The following is a 21,020-nucleotide window of genomic DNA, read 5'->3' as shown; positions in this document are numbered from 1 at the left end:
GTCCGGAGTGACATGTAACAGTCTGTGTAGTGTGAGAGTCAATGTAATGGTAGAGTGACCTCTACTGGTAATCCGCCGGAAAGCCACGGACCGGATTCGTGACAATGCTGCTGTTTGGGAATGCAGTCGTGTAAGACATTTCTGGTAGGCAATTATACAGAAATACTTTGATGACAGACTTTGCTCGGGCATTTACGAATGACTGTAACAACATTTCAGATGCTGTGGAATTAGATCGGTCTGCTGGTTAGTCAGGATTTGCCATCCCATAGTGCACAGTCACATGACTTTTTTTGATGCAATTGGAGGCCACAGACCTGATATAATGAAACGTTTAGTATGCCCAAGATATGTTGAAATAAACATACGTGCAGTTTCCCCTGTCACTCGACATAAAACTGAGATAATAAACTGCATAAAAAGCCCAGGGAGAGTTTGTAAACCTCAGAAATGAGGTGAAACAAAAGTCTCTATGTGCACCAATTCAGCAGCACAATCTACCCAGCAGGTCTGGCCCTCCATGCCTGATTCCATTCAGGCTAAATGCAAGTTAATTTCTTATATATCTCAAAATACTAAAGAATTGCATACAGTACACAATCAAAAAAATCTAAACAAGCCATATTATGTTACTGAAATGAGTGTACATTACAAAATGGGAGGTGAACTAATGAGTCAGCACATTAAAGAGATTGCTGGCACACTGACTGAATGGTGCATACAAAATAATAAGGAATGGTTTAAAACTATAAATAAACTGAATAAATATTCAGCACAGGAAGATCACGTGGATGGGAACCAAAGAAAAAAAAAGCTTTCAACCATGTGATTTTGTCCTGATCCACGCAGTTTAATTGCTTATCTCTGGTTTAATTGACGTGTTCTGATTACCCATGCTCCTCTGAGAAAGATGTGGGTGTGTCACAGTGCTTATAGGAGCTTGGGACACCTGCCACAAATGGAGACCTTTTGAGATGCTGATCACGACCGTTTGAAAGCCATTGATTTAACACAATGTGCCATATTACAAAGAGAAAGCGCTCAAATTTCAACATGAGCCCATTTTAAAACCTTTGTATTATGTTTACTTAAAATATCACATGCACTTTAATACACAACTCTTGTTGCATTTGGCAGATTGTTTGTCTTTTGTATCTAACTGCGGACGAGATTTGGGTAAATAACATGCATATTTGTCAATCTGTAAGATTCTTTTACATGACAATAAGACTAATTTGTACACTTAGAGACTAAGACTAAGTCACAATAAGACTTTACACTTAACAGAATTTCAAAAGGGTCGAACGTCAGTATCAAATGCTCCACTTAATGTTCTTGGTGACATCTTCACCTTTGACCTGAATGAGGAATGTATAATTCAGCAGGGGTGAATCTGAGAGGCAATGAAAGCGCACAGGGGCTGCCGAAACCATTCCAGGCCACCTGCTGCTGGAGGTTGATTACTTTAGCCTTTGACTGCACTTCCTATCATGCCATCAACACTGATTACACTTACAGTAAACTTACAGTTAGGAGACAAAAGGTTCAACAGTATATGGTTAAAATACCTCTGCATTCAAAGTACGCATTCCTCCCAATATTGTACATGATAGATAGATAGATAGATAGATAGATAGATAGATAGATAGATAGATAGATAGATAGATAGATAGATAGATAGATGTAATTCGCAATATGAATGCATGAAAATGCCCTCACAGCAACATGCCAAACAAATTACTTGGAAGAGTGAGATAAATAGTCGGTTTTCTTTCCAGGCCATACAGTGGACGGAAGCCATGTTCTCGGTTCATTCTGGTGTCTATCTGCTTAGTGACAGACACACTGTGAAATGAGGGCCCATTAGTCACAGAGCAATTGCTTATCCCCATTCCACAATACTGATACCAAAACAGCAGCAAAGGCCTTTCTAACCGATTCAGTGGTATCTGATGACCTTTGAGGAGCCACTGCATGAACATGATGGGCAGATAAACTAATAATATGAGTATAGGTGACCAGACCCATAGTGTAGGTATATCTGAAAGGTTTAACCTGAACCCACTTACATTCGAGATGTTTCTTTTTAGGTCCCATCACCTCATGCGTGGTCGCCTTACACACTGCACGAGCCACTTCGGATCCCGTGAGGCTGTACTGCGCCGCGGCGATGCGGTCCGTCAAAGTCTGACCCGACATCTTCCTTCTCTCGCGGATTCAAACGCCCTTATTCCCGTATAAAGAGACGCGTCGAGTTGTTCCAAAGCGTCCACAAGGATGAGGCCCTTCAAAATGGATTCTCGAGCACAATTTGCGATATTAATGTGATGTAATTGTTATCAAGACCAAGCTGAGATGAAGTATTTATCATGGATAATGAACAACGGACATATTTAAGGCAATACTAGAACATACAGAGAGACACTCTGTGTTTACTACAATATAAATTTCAGGTGAACGCCTGCGCCGTGTATTCGCCTCGTGGGGATGCGGGAGCATAAGAGATGCGTAACGAGTATTTCAACCGCAAATAGTAATTTATAAAGAGTAAACGGTGAGCATTAAGGTTATAAAAGACAGTTGTTATAAAGTCTTAAAAGATATTCCTCGTTTTTTGCGCGTCGTATTGGAAGAGGATGTTACGATGATGCTCGGCTCGACCAGTCGTCCTTCTCTCCTCCTCCAGATCAAGGATTAATCTTCCTGACAAACCCCGCTGGATGTGCAGTCACCCAAACTTTCAAGCGGCTTGCGTTGTTCTCCTCATCTCTAAAGAAACGCTTCCTTTTCCTACACCCCGTGGCTATGTCCAGTTTCGGACAATTGCTGAACTAGGAGGATGAAACGCAGCGATACCGGGAAGCCGCGGTCTCTGCTGGACTCGATATGAATGTATTTGTGCTATCACTCCGCCCCCACGCATGGGTCATGTCACACGTCATTAAAACCCCAGATTGCGTTTTACTATCTGCGCCCAAAAAAATTATGTCCCCGCTATGCTTTTCAACTCAGTTGTATGCTAAATGTGTCTCTAGGGAAAAGGAAGCATTTTTTTTTTTTTTTTTTTAGCTCCTATGTTGTATGATTGTAATAATGTGAATAGGTTGTGTTGTATTCATATGTTAAAATCTTTTGTTAATCTTGTTTGAAGCAATAATAAAAAATAATAATAATAAACTATCTGGGCCCAATGTAAATGTGCTTTTTATTGCTATGGTGGGAATTTTGATTCATTTTAGAGCCTCGAATCCTTTCAGTCAGTTCAACCAAAAGCTCCATTCACGGATTAGTTCAGTGGCTACTATCATCAGAGATTATGCATTTCCTTATCAAGTTTGTCATCTGCTTGGTGTGACTTTTATTAGGCTATTTAAAACTACAAAATGTCATGATTAAATAAATTAAATTATTTTATTTGTACTTCCGTCATTATAATGGTGCATTGTTTCATTTTACACATTCATAATCCACCACCTCCGCGAATTTGAGCACATTTTCCTTTTCGTAAATTTGTTCAGTTCACACACAAACGAAATGTGCCATTCAGACTCGAACAGCGACTCTGAAACACTGAACGAATTCGAATCCTTTAAGTCAATTAATCGTTCTAGGTGAGTAGTTCACAAACTGACCTGACGCATTACAATCAGCAAGGTTTCCTTAACATAAGTATTCTGTAAACTAAAGGTTTGTTTCGTTACGTTTGTTCAATTAGATCACAGTTTAAGAAAAACAGCAGTGGCACATGTGAAACACTTCGGTTTTATTTCCTTTCTCCCATTTACTCTAAGCAACAATACATATTTTCATTATGGCTTTGATCATTTTCAAAGCAACATGACTTTTAACTGTCCATGTATATGTATATATTTTTTCGTACACAAAAGGTTTTTGCTGACACCATTGAAAACTAATCCAAAAGGAAATAAACATTAGTGCAAGTTTGATTAGTTATGGACATGAGGTCTGCTACAACAAGCCATTCTGTGTATGAGGGAGTTCAAAAATGTTTTAAATTCACATGATATGTCTCTTTATTAGGCAAGTCACCACAATATGGAATGGCACAGTATCATCATACTATCCTAAGGGCTCAAACAAATGAAAGAAATAATCACAACGGGCCATATTTACAAGTAAAAGACTTTAAATGAAATAGGATAGCTTTTGGGAAAAAATACATTAATTAGAAAAGCAAAAACTGTACAAACTTCTTTTTGTTGTTGTTGGTTTTTTTCTCTTCCATTTTTAAAAGGTGAGGTGTTAGTGTTTTGGCCATAGCTCAATAGTTTTCACTTTTTTGTTCATGTCAGGTCACGTTTTGATGAGTCCCTCAAGAAAGTCCTTCTCAACCATTTCCTCAATGTTCTGTCTGGCCCGGCTCCAGAAGACTTTCTGACTCTCCAGCTTGCCATCCTTGCCAGGGAATGGGCTGTCTCTGGGAGTGGGGCTGTGATATGGTCCTGAGCGGCTGTTTCCTTTACTGCTGAAGACCTGACTGAGAAGGTTGAAGAAAGGGAGGAGCTGCTCCATGCTGCGGATCACGTAAAGTGTGAGCAGGAGCTGTCCGGGCTCCCAGGACAGAGTGCGTGTGGAGCAGTCCTCCTCTGGATTTTTCTAGAGATAATAGAGGTATTCCCATGAGAGTTAATGAACATCTTAGGCTTAAAAGCATTAGCGAATCTACTGAATAATCTATAGGCCCTATGCTAATAATGTGGAATGAATATTTGTTAAAATAATAAGGCTCCAATAGGACAGAATTTAATAGATTTCCATCGTTAAATGTAGGTCAAATGTTATATGGTAGTATTACCTTGGCCCTTTTTCTCAGCAGTTTGGCCAGTCTGACAACATAGGGCTTGAACTCTCTCTGATGGGTCCCCTGCCTGCGGACCTCCAGACCAGAGTCATCCGAGGCTTCAGGGACGAAAGCCCAGCGATACCTGTGGTATAGAGTATTATTATGTCTTTCACATTAAATATGCTCAATATTTGTAATACATTTTATCCATGAAGAAAAACAGAGAGTGCTAGAACAGTCTAAACTGAGGTTTTTTAAAAAAAACACTGACTTAGTCTTGAGAATCTACTTGAACTAACTGAACAGCACTCATGAGCTTAGTGTAAACAAAAGAAACAGCTATTCCATTACCTTTCAACAAGAAACATTGCTGCCTTGTACTAAAATACATTTCAAACAGTCAGTGTGTAAAATCGTGCAAGGACACCCACATCTGGAACTGAGGCAGACTCTCAGAGGGCAGAGCGAGGGCCAGGTCCAGCAGCTTGCAGGCAGACAGGTAGAGGTTAAGCCAGCGCTGGCTGTTGTAGGAGGTAGAGAAGCCGTTGCCCCCTGAGTATGTTGTCTCAAGCCCTACAAGAGAGGGACCTGAGGTCCTGGAGAAACCAGGAACCACATCAGAATTCAACATACAGAATCACCCATAAATGTCTTAAACTGTACAAGATTCTACTTCTCAAACAAAAACGAAAAGATAAAACAGGTAAAATATTGATTGCTACAGATTTAGGGGCCGTTTACACAACAACGTTTTCAGCCAAAAAACTGGCAATTTTATATGTTTTGCCTGTTTGTTTAAAAGAGAGGGACCTGAGGTCCTGGAGAAACCAGGAACCACATCAGAATTCAACATACAGAATCACCCATAATGTCTTAAACTGTACAAGATTCTACTTCTCAAACAAAAACGAAAAGATAAAACAGCTAAAATATTGATTGCTACAGATTTAGGGGCCGTTTACACAACGACGTTTTCAGCCAAAAAACGGGCAATTTTATATGTTTTGCCTGTTTGTTTAAACGACAACAGAGTTTTGGGGACTGAAAACGCATATTTTTGAAAATGGATTTCAAAGTGCAAGTTTTTGAAAACGGCACCGTTACGTCTGCTCGTGACGTCATGCGCGTGCGTAGTACGTGTTAGTTATGTAGACATGTGCAGTACGTGTCAATTTTAAAGGCAAGCACGAACAAACATACACAACAATGGTGGAGTACATGGTACTGTCATTGCTGCTCAAGAGTTTGCTAACGCTTCTTCAGCAAAGTGTGGATTTACTTCACCAATATTACAACCAACAGCAGAGACGCAACATATACAACATATAATCATCACTTCCCTACAGGTACTGTTCACTAACAAGGTGACAGTGCCAACTACTGGCCTGGCATACGTAATACAGCGTTTTTGGCCATTTTCACAGATATGTGTAAATGCGAATCGTTTTGAAAACGTTGTCGTGTATACGTGAAACTTTTTAAAAACGCAAGGGAAAAACTTTTCTGTTTTTGACTACATCGTTGTCGTGTAAACGTAGCCTTAAATAATGAGTACCTGGTGATGTCCTCATCTGCAGTGAGTTCCTGTTCCATGAGTAAGAAAACCTGAACCTGAAGGAAGAAACAAACAAGCGTATTGAACTGTGCTAAAGAAATGAGACAAAAAAGTCCACCAAATAACTATTCCTCTTTAGATTGTCCCCAGGAACTTCTGTTATTTCTAGGCCTGTCACGATAACAGCTTTTTGTTGTCTGATATATTGCCCTAGAAATAATTGCGATAAGCGATATTATTGTCATTTTAAAGACCATTTTATGCCACTGAATATATAATCATAATGTAACAGCATAATAATGCAAGGCGGCCTACATACTTCCAAATGACAACAAACTTTACATTTTTAAGAATATTTAGATCATGGAAATTAAGTATCAAAATATTAGATACCTTAAAAAACTTGAATAAATAGTAATTAAACATTTAACGAAAAGTACAAAGTAACAAGTAGAAAAAAAACGAAAAATGCACAAAGAACTTGTATGGAGATTTTTCCATCTACCGATTTTTCCCTGACCTTCTTTTCTCTGTAAATTAAGGGTGCACACTATTGCTGAAAAACACAATCACTACTCAGCAGTCAGATGTCCGTATGCACAAAGGCGCAGGTCCCAAAACAAGACCAAATCTGCAGATTAAACTTTGTTTGTAGAAGCTTTTTTTAAATTTGAACTAGCTCCTCATGACTACACCACATTATGTGCGAGAAGCTGCAAAAGACACAGGCGCAAGTGGAATGTACAAAACATAGTGACATTAATTTAAGTAAATATAATGGGCGATATATTGCGTCACTAAAAATGATTGAGGTCATGTACATATATTGCGCAATAAGTCGATATATTGATTATTGCGACAGGCCTAGTTATTTCAGAATCAGAGCTTACATCTTGCTTATGATTATATGTAATATGTAAATGTGCAAGGTGTGTCATATCCTCACCAACTCAGTGATCATAGTGGGCCAGAGTGAGGTCAGGTGCTGGGGGGACATGCGCAGTAGCAGCACTCTGAAGAAGAGGAAGACCTGAGCATGGAGGATGGGCACTTGAGGGAGTCGTAAGCTCTCCACAAGACGCTCTGAAATCACATCAACATATTATTTACAGCTTATTTTATGCTTTATCAGGGTACTAGTGCAATTGTAGGGTCTTCAACACATCAAAACTTGGACATTTAGAAATGAATAAGATACATTTTGAACAGGGGTGTCCAGTCCTGCTCCTGGAGGTCCACTACCCTGCAGAGCTTAGGTCCAATCCAAAATAAACACACCTGAACCAAGGTCTTCAGGATTATTTTCAGTGTCCAAAACTGCTGCCTATACACTTATAGTGCAGTAATTATGGGGGCAGCCAATTGTAGTAGTGTCCAAAACCATAGTGGACATTAACAAATGCACTTATTCAATCCCATAATGCACTGCAATAATAAGTGTACAAACAACGTGCACTCAACCTCTGCTTGAGAATACCTATACACTATGAGTGTCATGCTAAATGAATTCCCGTATCTCATCAGAGAATGCCACAGCACTTCTAGTGAACAAAGTGCTCATAGTGTCTAGGGATACAGCCCAAGAATTTTACAGGCAAGTCTGCATGACATCGGCCTCGGCCCTTGATTTTGGTGGTGTGGAAAGAGCCAAGTTAGTTTGAAGTCAAGCAAAAAAAAAATAGCATATTAGTTTTCCCAAAAGCACATATCTCACCATCCCCATTGAAATCAATGGATGTGTGTACCTTGGATGTCTGGCAAGTATTTTTGGTACTGGTCCACCTCGCTGCTGTAGATGGTGAAGGCCAGTCGTTTGAGTAGCATGGCTCTCTGCTCAAGCTCTGCATCTCGATTGGTGAAAAGACTCAGAGAGCTGCTCTGAGCCACGGCAACTCGGGCTGCACATATACAAAATGTTAGCAAGTTCTACAACGCTCAAAAAAACATCAGCTCGATGATGCCGATAAAGCAATAAGATGGGCGCAGCTGGATAGTCCATTTAGTAGAAAGGATAGACTCACTCATCAGGTCTCTGAAAGTGGTTTTGTCATGAGTCATCAGGTGGTCTATGATTGCTCTCCAGCTGAAAGAGAGAGATGTGGTCAACTAGAGGTTACATTGCCCTGTGAGTGGCAGTAAAACCACTGCGACAAGAAGAAAGGACATGTGCTGTACAGTACTCACTGGCTGACGCAAGAGGAGTCCATCTGGAAAAATGTATGATCCATAAACAGGTCAAAGGCTTCTTTCTTCCAAGCTCTCCGGGTGTACTGATAACCACTGAGGCTGCTCAACAGCTGGATACATGCACGATAACTGGGGGCATTGTGAGCACTGGTGGAAAAGAGGACAGAGCAACAAGATCTTGATCCCTTTAATATATTTGAATTACAACATCCAAGATATTGAAGCAGCTTCAGCAACTTTGTGTCCAATTAACTGTCAATTCCTCATCCTGTGTCTACAAGTTTTGGATTTTGAAGACTAAATACCTATGGTTGCGCAGATAGGGCACAACATAATGCATGAGGTTGACCAGCAGAGGAATCACTCTCTCCTTCTCATCACTGTAGAAGACCATATCTAATAGATGAGCCAAGACCTGCAAAGACACCCATGCATACATGAGCATATTAATGCAAACCACAGAAAGCCAAATTAACACAACAAAGCAAAAATACGAGACAAGTAGGGCAGGGCAGGCAGGGCACGTTCTCTGATGACCTGTGAATGTTCCTGGTGTGCTTGATACCAATGCAACATTCCAGTTTCCCTACAAATGTTATCTGCTGCACCGACTGTGGTAGATTTGGCTTTTATGTGTATTTGAAGAAGGAAATTAGTGTGGATTTAACATTCTGTGTTTACCTCAGCCAACAATGTGAGGGCGTGAACGCTGTACACAGATGGAGTGAAGCTGGAGGCCTCCATCACTGTGAGCATTAGATCTGAAATGCACAGTGTTAGTGAGAGACTCGCCATACACTCACGCCGATGTGCATGCAAACATGAGTCGACGTACATGGGATATGCCTTGCAAAAACACTGATAGTCACTGACCTTCGACATCGGCCTCCAGACTGGCCCCGTCCACCAAGATCTGAGGGGAGGGTTTGACCTCCAGGTTTCGCCTCAACCATGTGGTCTGTTCTAAGGATGAGCCTGCAATCGTGCCAATGGCCTCTACGATCTTATGGGTCACATCCTGTGGAATCATGGTTTTATAATTTAATGTGGCGTTGAAAAAAAACGTGTAAGCGAAAGAGCTGACACCAAGTCAAACCATGTAAACCATATAAAAAAACATTGTACTTTTAATGGAAGTAAGGGTGGAGAGTGAGTGAAATGTCACCTGTAGCTCTCGCTGGTCCTTCTTGCTCTCCAGGGTGGGATTCTTTAGAATAAACTCATTCAATACACTAAAGAAAACATTCAAATTAATTTCTAATACTTACTGTAATCAATCGTAACAATAATTTAACAATATTTTCTAACAACAATGTAACAGATATATCAATTATATAAGTTCTCAAGAATTTTCACAGGAGAAATATTTTTAAAGATGTCCATTAATGAGGTTTCTGAATAAAATGTTGCTTAATATTGTTTAAAAAGGACATTCCAATAAAATGTGTTTTATAGTTAATGAAGTCTTTTTTTTTTTTTTTTTACTGGTAATTTGTGATCTTTCAATAAATATATGTGTAAGCCTAAAGTGACCAAATCAACATCTTGTATACGTGTCTATTTTCAAAATGAAACCACTGGGTAAACTTTACATTTATAACAGGGTTTACTTCATATAATTTGTTATTAGACACATTCATTCTCTTTCATTCCACACCATTTATAAGTAAAACCACTAAATGAATGTACTTTCAAAATTAAATTATGGCTGTGCTAGTGAGAAAGCACTTACCCTAGTATAAGGAACTGTCCTGGAGCAGGCAGACTGAGCTGGACAGAGTCCTTTAGCAATGCCAAGAGTGATGGCCAGCTATCAACCAGACTAGACACTGGAATTCTAAAGTAGACAAGGAAAGAGCAGTGAGACTGACAGAGTAATTTAAACAATACGTTTGGCATATACTGATATTAGTAGAGTTCACTTGCCTCTGCACATAAGCATAGAAAAACTGAAGCATGCAGACCTCCAGGGAAAGATGCTTCTATAAAATGAAGAAAGGCGAAGGTGAGTCTTAAAACCACCTTTAAAACCTACAGCAGTAACAGACAGTGACTGGAGAGGAATTACAAGAATAGTCGGGTGTATTTGTTGCTATACCTTCTCTTTGGCGATGGCTGGGGGCTGCTTTAGGACTTCCTTCACTGTCTGTACCACCGTCTCCGTTCGCATGGCACTTACTGAACGAACAAGTTCCACAAGGAGAAGCTGTTCCTCACTAGCAATGGGAATTACCTAAAACACAGGCACACAGATGAAATATGTTTGTTTTGTAGTGTCAAGGTACAAAACTAACCACTGACTTCTGGTGTAGGTCATACCTTGTTCCTGGATGAAGTTTTAGCCTGCTTCCTTTCATTCCACACATAGGCAATAGCGGCCATGAAGTGAGCCCCGTGATTCATTGAGATTGGACCCAGCAGCTCTAGAATTTGCTGCCTGAGATTCTGGGAACAACCCATGAAAACAATTCTAGTTAGCACAGCACATGGACTACAAGAAGCATTAAAGCACAGTCATCACATGTCTCAAGGCACAAGTCCAGTCTCCTCATGGTACCTTTGTGGATCCTAGGTTGATATTGGAGGTGGAGCAGGCTGAAGCTTCAGCTGGCCTGTCAGAACTGTCAGCCAGATAGAGAACGCCCCACAGCAGGGTTACAGAGGACATAATGGTGTGCAAGATGGAGAGAATCCCTGCACGGGCCTCTGCAAGGTGCTTCTGATCTACATTTGCCTGCAGCTGAGGAATGCATGCACATAAAGATTACGAAAATCTCTAATTCAAAGCCCACACCTAAGCAGTAAGCACTAATTAATACTGAAAAAAAGAATGCATTCATTATTATAAATGCATACAAATACACATACATACAGTAAATAAAAGTATCATTCACTTATTTTTGTCCACTTCATTCAGCATTTAGGAGCCGTGAAACACAAACATGGCTAGCTAGCTCCCTCACCTGGTGATATTGTGATGTTGGGTCCAGCAGACAATAATGGATTATGGCTGTCATTCCTTCTAGTACAGTCAGAATCAGGTCAGGAGGGATGCACAGTGCCATCCACTGGGGCCTAAAAGTACACACAGCGTACACACAAACACACATTTATCTTCATAAACGAAGTATTACTTCAAAAGTGCATAGTATTTAATTTATACTCCCTAAAGTGCCTTTTAAAGCCTGCCATGACATTGTTAGGGCAATAACTGAGGAACTGATGGTGAACAGTGTCCTCTTGTGGATGCAAATATACTACCACATGACTTCAAGCCAAAATAACCAATTAGTTTGTGATTATACTCTTTATTAACAGTTTTAAAGATTTCAATAATAACACGCTGTGCCATATGAATCTGTTTCTCTGCTACATAACTGAAGTGGATGAGTACCTGGTGTCCGTGAGGCCCATCTCATAGCGGTATTGCTGGATAAGGTTGTCAAGGTTTTTGCACAGCTGAAGCGTAACAGATGCAACTACTCGCCGAAGGACTTTTCCCATGTATGGCAGAGTGGCTGTAATAAGGCCAATCCACTGTGGGTGCATCTTGCAAGCATGATGCTGATGCAGGGCTCGAATCACAGCACACAGAAACATGCCCTGAGCTGTGATGGGTTGCCCATGCAGGTATTGCAGGGAAGTCATAGGTTGTTGCGGGTTGACATGCTCTACCTCGCCTCCAATCAGCTCAAACCCAGCCCCAAGGCCATTAGGTCCTCCACTAGACCCAGTCGACCCTGGAACTCCCTCACCACCCTCTTCCACTGGGATCATCACACGGTGCTCCAACACCACCACGCTCTGCAGCAGACGCAAGAGTTGTGACTGTATGGCGCTGCAGTTGTCCAACTGGTCCTCTGACAGGTTGATGACACTGTCTTCTGAAAGGCCCTCCTCAACCGCAGCCACGTTGGTGCCACGGACACGGTGTTCATGCCACTTCTGTACACTAAAGATGGTGGATAGCAAGCAGTGTAGCACTACCTTCTGCACCTTGCATTTGGACAATACGTCACAAATAAAGCTTGCAAAGCCCTTGGCTGAGCCCCCAGTGACTTTGACAAGCTCACTGAAGAGCAAAGTCAACACCTCCACACTGGTCAGTTGCATGGCGTGGTTGCCTGCCAGGTCCTGTGATGTGGCGGCCACATGGGCTGAGTAATAGCTGCGCAGAAAATAGAGGCAAAGGGAGATGATGATCTCCAGGAACATGGCACTTCGGAAGGAGTGGGAGTGCGAGTCCTGCGGGATGGGGCAGTAGAAGTCTTTGCCCATAACAGAGACGCGATGGCGTGCTAGCAGGTTCTGCAGAAGAGAGAGCTGCGGTGTGTATGTGTTGTTTATGCTGGTGGTGGAGATGGCGCTCACAAATCCTGCTGGTGAAGCACGTAGCATGGCTGCAATGGCAGAGAGAGCATGTAGAGTCCGAGAGGAGTCATAAAGCTGAAGGTACAGCAACACATGCTGGTATAGGGGATGGACGTTAAAACGAGGAGGTGACCCAGAGGTGCGAGATCCTCCTGCCCCACTAGCAGCCTCACCACTGGGTGAGCCTATGTCACTCTCAATCTCTGACACCTCTCCTTCCCCACAGCTGTACCAGTTTTCCAGGTCAAGACTGTCACCAAAGAAGATGCTGGGTGGCCGGCTCTTCTCGGCCTGGTTGGTCTTGCGTCTCTCATCATCTTTCCTCTTGACCTTTTTGATTTTGGGCTTGGCTCCTGGGGATTTATCAACCAGACGCTCCATAATCTTGCCCTTTAGGCTGAGCTGGGTGCTGCTTTGGCTTCGTTTGCGGTGGGGGTCATCAACCTGGAGACTCTGCTCAGTGGCAGCATTGCCACCATCATCGGGCAGCATAATGATCGAAGGAGAGGAGCTATGGCGAGCAATGCCTTCCCGATGTTCTTCTTCCCCTGAAGCATCAATTGAAGCCACAGCCAGGAACTCCAAGGTTCCCCCTGCAACCAGTTCTGGGAGCGTTCTAGGTTGGGTGTTTGAGAAGGGGGCAAGGGTGATGCATGGGCCATTGGACATATCGGTGGACAAGTTGGAACTGTCAGAGTCTGTCTGAGGCCAGCCATCAGGAGATGGTGTCTCAGAGGACTCTTTCTCCACCATTTGCACCACCCTGTCCACTACCTCAAAAAGCACAGCAGACACTGCCTTGTGCAAGGACTCTTCCTCTAATGAAACAGATTGACAAATTACAGGATCAGATATATTAATAGTGCTACCACCTCCCTCCAGTTCATCAAAGCTGCCATTGTCTACAGTGGATGACTGAGAGCCACTTGAATCTGAGCTCTGGTGCTCCCCCTGCTGATCAGGAGGTTGATATTCGCCACAGAGCTGCAGGTTCTCACTGCTGAGGCTCAAGAGAGAAAGACTGTCACTCAAAGGGTTAACTGTGAGACTAAAGGGTTCTATATCATCCAATAGGAGGCATCTGCTACACGCTTGGACACCCCTGTGGCCATCCCCTGATATCTGGTTATAATCTGAAGAGGAGACAAATGCATGTTTGTTAGCATTAACTTGTTTTGGTAAAAAAAATATGGAGATGCTAAATCTTTTTAAATTGCTAAAAAAAAACTCTTACTTTCAGTACAACCCATATCCCTCATGTAGATAGGTTCAGAGGACTCTTGTTCCGGTGGGTTGGAAAAGACCTGGGTCCAGTGACGTTGTGCTTGAACCCGTTGTATGGATACACGGTGGGTTTTAGGGTGCAGCAGCAAAAGCAGTAGAGGTTCAAGAACACGAGCTATGTCATGTCTCTGCAAAACCTGGTTCAGCCAGGCCCTGCCAACAGCACTTGCAGAGCCATCCCAGTAACTGAGGCTGTCTAACATGATAAACAGAGACCTACAAGAGGAAGAGAATAGTGAGGTGACTGAACAATTGTTTTTGCATATTTAGATGACTTCTACCATAGAAGTGCTGTTACCTGTCAAAGGTCCGATTGAAAGGGGAGGACTTGGTGATATTCAAGTCTCTGGTTAGGTGCCAAAGAACTGAGAATTTTACATGAGCCTCCAGACGTATTCTCTAAAATAAAATTTGGTAATAGATAGTGAATAGTGAATAGTGAATAGTGAAAACAAATCTGTGCATGTATAGTTGTGCAACTCTATGCCAATTGTTAGTGGGGTGTGCATGTATGTATGGGGTGCATGTATGACTGACCCTGTCACGATGCATGAGCTGCTGGCTAATGACATCTTCACAAATGCTGGGTGAGGGAGCCAAATTGTGAAGCTGGTAAAAGAGCTCCACACTGCGCTTGTGGTGCTGGGGGGTCTCCTCTCCCAACTGATCCCATAAGATAAGACCTACACTCTACAGGAAAGAAGTGAGGAGGTGATCAAGATAGAAGGAGAGACTACAAAAAATGCAATTGAGTAAGGAAATAATGCACACCTTGAAGAAATTGGTTTTCTCTGCAATGTACTTCAAGATACCCGGTGTGAGTGGCGGTCGAATCACCACTGCAACACGCCCCTGGCTCGGACTCATTGGCTGGCCCGAGTCTGGACTTGCCACATGCTCAGCTGTCACCATAGCTACAGACTGTGTGAGTCCGACAAGGTCCATTACAAGTGAGATCGCCACCGCTTGAATACTGAAATCAGCAGCTGAACAGCACGCATCCATCAGGGTCTGAAGCCACAACGCTGGCTGAACACTCTCACCTGTTGGGCAAGCATTGGCACAAAACAAATATGCTACATAAAAGGATTTTGAGTGTGAAACAAAACCTGTATTTATATAAATGATACTCATGAACTGCCCCAGAATCCCTTTGCATTTGATAAAGGTATAATCCATGTGAAAAAAATGTAGATTGTGCAATTATGCATGTAAGGAATTGTATACTAAAGTGATAACCAACACTTTTTTTTCTTGAGTTATGTTTCAGGGTGGCAGTCAAGCAAAACAGTGTCCTGGTCACACCTGGGTAAAGGGTTAAAGTTAGGAAATGGCAACAGAAGGTAATTTTTACCTGCCTGTTCCTCTCTAGTGGATGATGACTTTAGGTTTCCCTCAGCAATGTAGACTGGAAAACTAGAGCACTCCAGGAAGAGCTGGCAGGCAGCAGTGAATGCAGCCAGACACTCCATCTGCTCATAAGACATCTGCTCCTCAAACCCACTTGTGCGTCTTTTATCAGCCACCACAGTTAGAGTGTCCATTTCTGCACTGCAGCTCTTCCCTGCCTCTGTCTGACCACCTGGGGTAATGTAAAGCCTCACTAGGCAAGAAAGGAACTGCTGGAAATGCTCAAGGCAGCACTGCATCACTGGCTTGTCCTGGGGCTTGATGTGGGCTGAACTACTGAGCCCAGATTTGGGTTGAATTGGTACATCTTCAGGGCTGGATGCATCATCTTCGGGATGGTGCATGTTATCAGGTTGCTCCCCACGTTCTGCCTGATACTGGATGAAGTCAGTAAATCCACTTTCTGACAACCGGCTGCTAGAAGCATTCTCGCCATCATCAAATACATCAGTGCTCCCAGAGACTTCAAGGGGGACTGGTAGAGTCTGAGAAAGATAGGGAATGAAAAAGTTTATATTCATTACCCTTTAGCAAGACACCACAGTGCAAAACCTAAACAGTTTCACAGTCAAGGTAGTTTCATAAAGTCAAATTAAATATATTGGATTAATTTCTGTATTTTCAGGTGTGGTACTTTTAGTTAGCTTGCAGACAACAGTATCCTTCACTGTTTCACAGTAAAAGTAAAAACTGTTTGCAAAAGTAAAAACTTTTTTTTGGCCTTTTTCATGCTTTTAGCAGAGAATTACTGGAGAGCGTGGGGTGGATAGTTGGCAACGGGATTGGCAAAGGACCACGTGTCGATACTCGAACACCGGGTCACCAGAGGTGCAGTTGCACTATATGTCAGTGCGCTAACCACTAGGCTATCAGCGCAGAAGAAAACAAACATTTTTTATTTTAACCCTTTAAAGTATTGTGTTACATCTCAGACAGGTTTTTTTTCTTTTTTTTTCCATTCAGGCATCCCACCAACTAGTCGATTTAAAAAAAATATGCAGTTTTGCAAATTCCTATTTGCATCATGTCGAAAATATATTATATTATTATATACATTTAGACAGTCTTCCCCATGCTTGTGTAGCCTAGTGAACCAAACTGAGAGACCATTTTGAAGGCTCAGGAAACCTTTGCAGGTGTTTTGAGTTGATTAGCTGATTGGCATGTCACCATATTCTAATTTGTTGAGATAGTGAATTGGTGGGTTTTTGTTAAATGTGAGCCAAAATCATCACAATTAAAAGAACCAAAGACTTAAACTACTTCAGTCTGTGTGAATTGAATTTATTCAATACACAAGTTTCACAATTTGAGTTGAATTACTGAAATAAATGAACTTTTCCACGACATTCTAATTTATTGAGATGCACCTGTACAGCTGCAAATATTTCTATGCTTGCCAAAGGCCTTTTTTCCCCAGAACTCTTGCAGTCCTACACTTTTACATGAAGCCCTTCCCATCACACTGTGGGCTGGCTATAAAACATTCATACATCCACAACTAAGTGGTTCCAATCACAGAACCGTGTAGTAGCACAGAGCCAGACTCAGGTGGCAAACAGTGTGCTACATAAGCCCCAGAGGAGGAAAAGGCGAGAGCTTGAGAGGTTGAAGGTCATTTTCACCTGAGTGGAAATGACAGACTCTTGGGCCTCAGAGGCTAGACTTGGCTCCCACTAGAGAGGGGAACTCAGCTGTGCATGAACGTCTCATCCCTATTCCCTTGCTTTCTCTCCCTGCATGCTGGCACCATCCAGGGAATCTGGCACAATTTTGATAAAGCTTCACTTAAGATAAAGACGCATAGTCCTAGTAAGGTAGCAAACAGGTCATGGCGCACACACACCCTAACAAACTTATGTCATGAGGGAGGACCATCCAGTCTACTAGACCCAGAGCAGGGAGTCAGTGGAAGACACACACCATCAGGCAACAAGATGGTTGTTTCCAGGTCAGTGCTTGTATAACAAACAGGCCATTTTGGCTTGTCTTGAACAGTCTAATGCTGTAGAGACCATTTTCAAAGACTTTAAAACAATTAGAGACATTCTAAGTTGACAGAGTACTGTTGATATTGGCAGTTAGATAAAGTACTGAGTAATGTACAAAGTCAGAGAAGAAAAGAGTACATTTCAGCACTGAAACCCTGAACAATTAAGTCAAGCTACTGTTTAATCTATACTACATATTCCCTGTGAGGAAAGCCTAAACAAATTGTACATGAAGCACAGGGCAGAGATGAGAGTGAAAGTTTTATGTTTCAGTCTAACATCACAATCTGTCTGTGCACTGGTGCCAATGTATTTCCCTAGTTGGGTTTGAATAAAAGCTTCTCAAAGCGACTACAATTCAAATTGGATTCTATTACTTTCTTTTGATTTATTTTATCAGCTACTGAGGGAAGAGTAAATAGTCAACATTTACATATATTAAAACAATACTAATAACTTTGAATATTCATTAATAATAAAATGTTCACTAAAACCCCACAATTATGACAAAGGCAAGTAAGCTTGTCGTAGAACCAAATTACCATCCACTCACAATTCGTTATCGATTAACTTGGAGTAAGTGAATGCGGGACAAATGTGCAAAATCACGCTGAATGACAGACACACAGAAGCGCTGTCTCGGCCGCTGCGATCAGTTCTGCCTGCGCCTTAATTGTTAAATACACACACAGCTGTCAAAATGTAAATCGTGTGGAGTATTTCACATAAATACAGACGGTTATGGCTTAAGTGAGTTCAGGTGGGTGAAAACCAGATGCATGTCAGTATATTATATTCATTGCGTCTTAAAGGGACAGCAGCCTAATTAAATACCTGTCTGTCTCATTAATGTTAATCAAACAACAAAAGATGTTAAATAAAGTATACATGTTAAACCTACTGTATTAGAAAAACAAGTTTAATTAATGTGTATATATTGTATTTTTTCTTATGGTGTGTAATTTGCTTTATTTTTTTATAAAAAATAACTATGTATGTGTGTATGTAGGCTATATATATATTAATTTAGATATCATGAAATAAAATTTCTTTATATCGTCATGGAAAACTTTCATGTCTTTTCCATGTTTGTCCCCAGTTTTTCCACAACTGTGTAAACCCTGCATATAGTATGCTTTAGCTTAAGTTTATAATGTACAGATAAAGATGTAATTTATATAGAAATTCAGTCATATATGTAAACTGGCTTGGAGTATGTATTCACTGAACATGTTTTAATAATTTGATTGTCTACTCTCACCCTTTTCTCATCTTTGTCTTTAGCGGAAGGGGTAGTTGCGGCAGAAGATGGACCAGAGGGCAGTACAAGGGGCGACACCAGAGGGGGCTGGACTTTGCTGAGGATCTTCGAGCAGAGGCGCAGACAGTGGGTGAGCTCTCTGAGCCCCAGTGCCTGCAGGTGTGTGGTAAGAGCAGAAACCATCCGAAGCAGCAACTGAGGTAGGTGCTCTGTCTGGATCTCAATGTACGTCTCCTAGACAGACAAAAAGACAGGAGTGAGGTTCAGTTCTTCGTTAATATTAAGGCAGCAGGAGCCCCATATCTGCATTAAGTCAGTATTATACATTACAAGTGATGGTTAACAAAACTACAACAGCAAATAAGAACAAATTAGGCTTAATGTGTGGAGTAAAAAGGAGTAACAAGCTTTTTAATTGGTGAGCACATGCAAGTTTATGGTTCTACCTTCCACAACATCCATACATAAACATGAGCAATTCTTTTGATGTAATCATATATCATAACATTTTGAATATAATTTAATAGAACAGCATAGAGACATCTTAATTTTTGTATCACTCCGCTTATCTGTTTTCATGGCATTTCAGATCAGAGTATGTGAGCGGTGTGAAGCTGAAGTGGCATTTATTTTTGTCTTTTTTTTTTAAGCAAGCAGGGAGAGGGAAATGGAAAACCTGAAGTGATTACAGGCACTTTAATATGGATGTTTCTGGGAAGGTAGCCAAACAATTAGAGTGAAGTGAAGGTGAGGTGAGGTGAGGAGGCAAGTAAGAGCAGTACCGTACCTGGCAGATAACCCTCATGCTTCTAGTAGGCTTCGAGGGAAGAAAAAGAGAGCAGAGATTTTCAGACAGGCAGAAGCGAGCAGAGCAGAGGCCAGAAAACACACTTCAGAAACCCTGATTGGTTCATTCACAACCAGTGTTAGAGAAACTAAGACCAAGATGATCTCTCAAACTTTCACAAGGACATTAACACATAAAAATGTGTACACATGTAGAAAATGTCTAAACTATGAGGCTAAGACAATCCAAGTGTCACTAAAATGTAGTTTAGTTGCCAATAACTAATATAAAGAAACATGAATGGAGATTAGACCATCTAAATCTCAGCATGTTTACATGAATTACTGTTTCTAGCTATCAAAAAGTCACTTTTTAAAAGTAGAAAATGGATAATGGGGAATAATAAAGCAGTAATCTAAACATTTCAATTGCTAAATTAAAGTTTACCAACCAAAGATACAATGTCCAACAAGAAGTCCACCAGCTCACAGAACTCAACCAATGAGCGTGCTGATGTCTCAGAGCTCATAGTCTTTCCAGGGTTATGACTGCTCTGAGTCCACCTACAAAAAGAGAAAGAGGTTAAGTAAGAATGGAACAAAAATACATTATATTTTTCTCCCAATATTCCACACACACACCTGCAGCACTCCTCAAACCAGCATGCAATATAATCCCACATGTAGTAGGGCTCAAAGGAGTTAAACAAAAGGTTGGCGGTTTTAATGAGCTCTGCTGTTTTCTTGTTCTCTCTGAGTTTGCTGAAAAACAACACCACAAAATATATTTACACTGAAAATATTGCAATACAACTGTATAATGTAAAACTATTAGTGAGATAAAAGCAGTGCAGACCTGCTAAGCTGAGTTTGGTCTTTGCTGAAAGGGTTTTGGTTCTGAAGGTCCAACTCAGCGCGGCACTGAGTGTGCAGGGTGCGAAACACTTCGATCAGAATATCCTCTAAGATTGCTGGGCCTAAATGAAGTAGACAAAAAGGCATCAAGGCAATTGCAAGCACTCTTTCTGTGAGTCTAAGCATTTGTCTACCATAGACATCATGTAGTAATGGCTGTACCCAGCTCAGGCTTGTCGAGAAGGCTGATGAGAATGCGAAACGGCTTTAAGTCGTGCATCAGGATGCTCTCCTCCTCCCCTCCTCTAGCCTTCCCCTGCAAGATCCCCACCATGGCCTACAAACACACAGACAGGCAAATTTAGGCATGTACTGACAATAAAATCCTGGTCAGTAACAATAATAAACGATAATGTACAGTGTGAAAAACAAATCTTTGCTAAAGATTCATTTTAACAGTATTAGTAAGTTCTTAAAGTTAAAATGAAACAAAAGTAGCTATATATATATATATAT

At 41.4% G+C, this 21,020-nt stretch overlaps 2 protein-coding genes across 4 annotated transcripts in view; both read right to left on the bottom strand.

The window, feature by feature from the left end:
* Positions 1 to 2,887, bottom strand: part of LOC107587852 (clathrin coat assembly protein AP180-like) — a 58,547-nt gene extending 55,660 nt beyond the window's left edge. Inside the window, exon 1 of the mRNA XM_016275816.1 lies at positions 2,070 to 2,887. Coding sequence (XP_016131302.1) covers positions 2,070 to 2,199 — 130 coding nt within the window. The 5' untranslated portion in view covers positions 2,200 to 2,887. The remainder of the gene's footprint in view (positions 1 to 2,069) is intronic.
* Positions 2,888 to 3,876: 989 nt separating this feature from the next.
* Positions 3,877 to 21,020, bottom strand: part of dop1a (DOP1 leucine zipper like protein A) — a 27,683-nt gene continuing 10,539 nt past the window's right edge. For 2 of the 3 annotated variants that reach the window (XM_016275663.1, XM_016275664.1), the window contains exons 9-38: positions 20,727 to 20,841; positions 20,506 to 20,626; positions 20,292 to 20,411; positions 20,102 to 20,213; positions 19,651 to 19,680; positions 18,864 to 19,097; positions 15,556 to 16,096; positions 14,973 to 15,244; positions 14,739 to 14,891; positions 14,500 to 14,600; positions 14,152 to 14,417; positions 11,941 to 14,050; positions 11,510 to 11,621; positions 11,104 to 11,286; positions 10,866 to 10,991; positions 10,645 to 10,779; positions 10,473 to 10,528; positions 10,279 to 10,383; positions 9,712 to 9,778; positions 9,420 to 9,564; positions 9,228 to 9,307; positions 8,852 to 8,961; positions 8,544 to 8,693; positions 8,381 to 8,442; positions 8,105 to 8,257; positions 7,306 to 7,442; positions 6,360 to 6,415; positions 5,236 to 5,400; positions 4,817 to 4,946; positions 3,877 to 4,617 (exon numbers count right to left, since the gene is read on the bottom strand). In XM_016275663.1, the coding sequence (XP_016131149.1) occupies positions 4,315 to 4,617; positions 4,817 to 4,946; positions 5,236 to 5,400; positions 6,360 to 6,415; positions 7,306 to 7,442; positions 8,105 to 8,257; positions 8,381 to 8,442; positions 8,544 to 8,693; positions 8,852 to 8,961; positions 9,228 to 9,307; positions 9,420 to 9,564; positions 9,712 to 9,778; positions 10,279 to 10,383; positions 10,473 to 10,528; positions 10,645 to 10,779; positions 10,866 to 10,991; positions 11,104 to 11,286; positions 11,510 to 11,621; positions 11,941 to 14,050; positions 14,152 to 14,417; positions 14,500 to 14,600; positions 14,739 to 14,891; positions 14,973 to 15,244; positions 15,556 to 16,096; positions 18,864 to 19,097; positions 19,651 to 19,680; positions 20,102 to 20,213; positions 20,292 to 20,411; positions 20,506 to 20,626; positions 20,727 to 20,841 (6,450 nt within the window). In that variant the 3' untranslated portion in view covers positions 3,877 to 4,314. The remainder of the gene's footprint in view (positions 4,618 to 4,816; positions 4,947 to 5,235; positions 5,401 to 6,359; positions 6,416 to 7,305; positions 7,443 to 8,104; positions 8,258 to 8,380; positions 8,443 to 8,543; positions 8,694 to 8,851; positions 8,962 to 9,227; positions 9,308 to 9,419; positions 9,565 to 9,711; positions 9,779 to 10,278; positions 10,384 to 10,472; positions 10,529 to 10,644; positions 10,780 to 10,865; positions 10,992 to 11,103; positions 11,287 to 11,509; positions 11,622 to 11,940; positions 14,051 to 14,151; positions 14,418 to 14,499; positions 14,601 to 14,738; positions 14,892 to 14,972; positions 15,245 to 15,555; positions 16,097 to 18,863; positions 19,098 to 19,650; positions 19,681 to 20,101; positions 20,214 to 20,291; positions 20,412 to 20,505; positions 20,627 to 20,726; positions 20,842 to 21,020) is intronic. The other variant, XM_016275665.1, reaches the window with a different exon arrangement.

The sequence above is a fragment of the Sinocyclocheilus grahami genome, unplaced genomic scaffold (genome assembly GCF_001515645.1).
Source record: "Sinocyclocheilus grahami isolate Dianchi unplaced genomic scaffold, SAMN03320097.WGS_v1.1 scaffold96.1, whole genome shotgun sequence".
NCBI classification, from domain to species: Eukaryota; Metazoa; Chordata; class Actinopteri; order Cypriniformes; family Cyprinidae; genus Sinocyclocheilus; species Sinocyclocheilus grahami.
The sequence above is the reverse complement of the archived record's forward strand: the minus strand, read 5'-3'. Positions and strand labels throughout refer to the sequence as shown.